At 31.4% G+C, this 2707-nt stretch overlaps 1 protein-coding gene across 1 annotated transcript; it reads right to left on the bottom strand.

Moving 5' to 3' along the window:
* Nucleotides 1-655: 655 nt before the first annotated feature.
* LOC133181815 (uncharacterized) lies at nucleotides 656-2225 on the bottom strand. The gene is made up of 5 exons (XM_061316440.1): nucleotides 2049-2225; nucleotides 1794-1892; nucleotides 1553-1705; nucleotides 1252-1360; nucleotides 656-926 (listed from the first exon to the last, which is right to left on the bottom strand). The coding sequence occupies exons 1-5, from the start codon at nucleotides 2223-2225 to the stop codon at nucleotides 658-660; spliced, it is 807 nt and encodes a 268-aa protein (XP_061172424.1). The 3' UTR covers nucleotides 656-657.
* Nucleotides 2226-2707: the final 482 nt, after the last annotated feature.

Consider the following 2707-nt stretch of genomic DNA (forward strand, 5'->3'; position numbering starts at 1 on the left):
TTTGACTATTATGGGGGCAGGAATACGCCCTTACCGTATATAGTTCTTTACGCCAATATTTTTTTTATCATAGTTATATATTGTTAACATTAAATTTAACGCATAAATTAAAAAAGAGATGTATAAATGTCAGAAAATACTGATAATTCCAAGTAGGATGCGTAGTTGTCTGAGCCATTCACTTCATGTACACCTCCAAAAAACTCATCCGGGGCATTTGCAAGATCGTTTAAGGAGGCCTTCCTTAACATTATTTCTAATACACGAATAGCATTGAAATGAAGTCGCTCGCCCAAAACAATAGTTTTTTGCATGACATTTAGAAAGACTGACTGAATTCGTTTTATAATCGGGATACATCTTCTTGCCTGAAATAATTGTGAGAATGAATAAAAACACTTCCGATATATAATATATTACATAATATATAGATCATTAAGAAATAATTATAAATAGTATTTCTTTCATTTAATACTGTGGCTATCAAACAGAGATGAACAATTAAAAGTAATCTCTATTGACAATTGTGATTTTCCTACATGAAATTGATTAGTAAAAACTACTTTAAAATTTATCTACCCATTTAAGAAAGACAATTTTTTTAATGTTGAACAGGCAATTTTATAAAGATAAGATATTGCTTTATTGTAAATATAATTAATTACATACGGTTTCTCTCTGCTGAAGTTGAAACTGTCGCCCATGTGCTCGTATTCGATAAATAAAATCGACTTGTCTATTAATGCTTTGGTAGTCTAAAGTTATGTTGCCTTGATTTTGTTTTAATAGACTGGTTTCTTGTAGGAAGAATTTGACATGCAACATGATTTCCGCTCTTATATTGTCTTCGGAAAGCTCGACATCCAAGTCTTGCAGCTTCCGAGGTAGCATCTTGTTCAAGACATTGTCCAATACACGGTGATAAACTAGCATGAACATTTGGTGATTATTCCATAATTTTTTTGAGAATAGTGCCCTTTTAAAAATGCTTTTAAGAAATTACAAAAATACGATGTACAGAAATTGTTCTCTTCTTATTTTTGCATATTTAGCTCTCATTTACATTTTAAACTTTTCTAATGAGACATAAGTTGAAAGATTTTCTTGTAGTAAAATAAATTTGGAGAAATTTTAAGATTTTGTCCAAGAAGAAAAACAAACTTGAACAAATTAAAAAAAAATTTAAACAAGCGAGAAAAACTGTTTTTATATTGGAGGTCTCCCAAATTCGAATACAGCGTAGAGCCTTACCATTAGCAATGTCTGTTAAACCTTCAACTGTGCTTGCAGATAGAGGAGTTCTTCTGCTACCATATTCCAAACAGTCAATTACTGTGTCGACAATGTCTACCGTTATGTTCTGTTTGAAATAGACTTAATTTTATCAATTCATTGATAATAAATTATTAACATTTAATTAGACAATTATGAAATATTCAGAATTATGAATTACCTCTCATTTTCACTAGAAAAATTTATGTTATCAGTCAACTCAACCGATTTGACAGATATTTTTAAAGTCTGGCAAATTTCCGATTTGATTTATACAAACCACTCCCTCCAAGGACAAATACGGTTCAAAGCGAGTCAGAGAATCCAAGGTGCTAAAAATCTTTTGCATGTCTGTTAATTTGAATCTGTCGATAGAATTTGCACAGCCAGGGGTAACAACACTTTTGACTAGTTGAAGAAGCTTCTCAGTTTTCTGTTTTTGAAAAAAAAATGCTTGTGAGGATTTGTGAAAAAGTAAACAACAATATGAAGTGCATGTATTTTATGTTTTTACAGTCTACCTGTTGATAAACAAGAAACACAGGTCCCCCTCCGGAAGTGTCGATGTTAATGGACTCTATATCACCTTTTACTTCTTCTTCAGTTGTTGTATTCTCAATCTTTAAAAAAAAAATACAAGTTAAAAAAATATTTAAAAATATGAAAATAGTATCCTTGAATCTGACCCTTTCCTTTCAAAACACTCTTCCACGACGTTCTAACCATATCTTTAAGACATACTTGGTACACTAGAAGTCAAGAAATCCAGTACTTACAAACGGGAATTGCTTGAAACCGGCTCCAACAGCTCCTAATAAACTCAAGGTATGCATGTCATTCCCTGACAGATTGTAATTGTTGAACTTTGAATCAAAGTTTTGAAACGAAGACTCAATTGTTGAAATATCATCTACATCTTCAGGCTGAGAGTTGGAAGGTTGTATAACCTGCATAAGTAAAGCATTACACTTCATATATATACTTGTTAACTAAAAGAATGCCTTGTATAGGAGTAAGATCATTTTTAAAGAGTGGGGGTCCGAGTTTAATCAATCTAAGCAAATATTTTGTGGATAAAAAGGACAAAAAATAATGTAATAAAAATAGTACTCTTATATTTGAAGAATATATTCCATAATCCCCATAGATGTCGAGAATCCGAACTCGGACGGTAACTGTGTGATTAAAAACAGGATCTCCCGGCTGCACGGGGACATCTAAGATGCGACTCTCACCTTTAATAAAGGTTACAATAGATTAAAAATTTAATGTAATTTTGGAATACTAAAAAAAGGAACAGATCAATTTTGGTTTAAAATAACATGCATTTGTGAACGATTTAAATGCATAGTTTGAAAAGAAATGTATTACCACTGAATGCATGATGAATTTTGAAATTCTATTCGTGATTGATATTTATCTTTCTAGAGCAAAG

The sequence above is a fragment of the Saccostrea echinata genome, unplaced genomic scaffold (assembly GCF_033153115.1).
Source record: "Saccostrea echinata isolate AGI-Se365-2 ecotype Australia unplaced genomic scaffold, CSIRO_AGI_Sech_v1 ptg000001l, whole genome shotgun sequence".
Taxonomy (NCBI): domain Eukaryota; kingdom Metazoa; phylum Mollusca; class Bivalvia; order Ostreida; family Ostreidae; genus Saccostrea; species Saccostrea echinata.

Excerpts from the sequence above, each read along its gene's own strand:
- LOC133181815 (XM_061316440.1), bottom strand. The coding sequence starts at position 2,225 with ATGCAGGTTATACAACCTTCCAACTCTCAGCCTGAAGATGTAGATGAT. Across the intron at positions 1,706-1,793 it reads TGTTTCTTGTTTATCAACAG|AAAACTGAGAAGCTTCTTCA; the intron begins GTAGACTGTAAA and ends TTTCAAAAACAG. Across the intron at positions 927-1,251 it reads TTTAACAGACATTGCTAATG|TTTATCACCGTGTATTGGAC; the intron begins GTAAGGCTCTAC and ends TGTTCATGCTAG.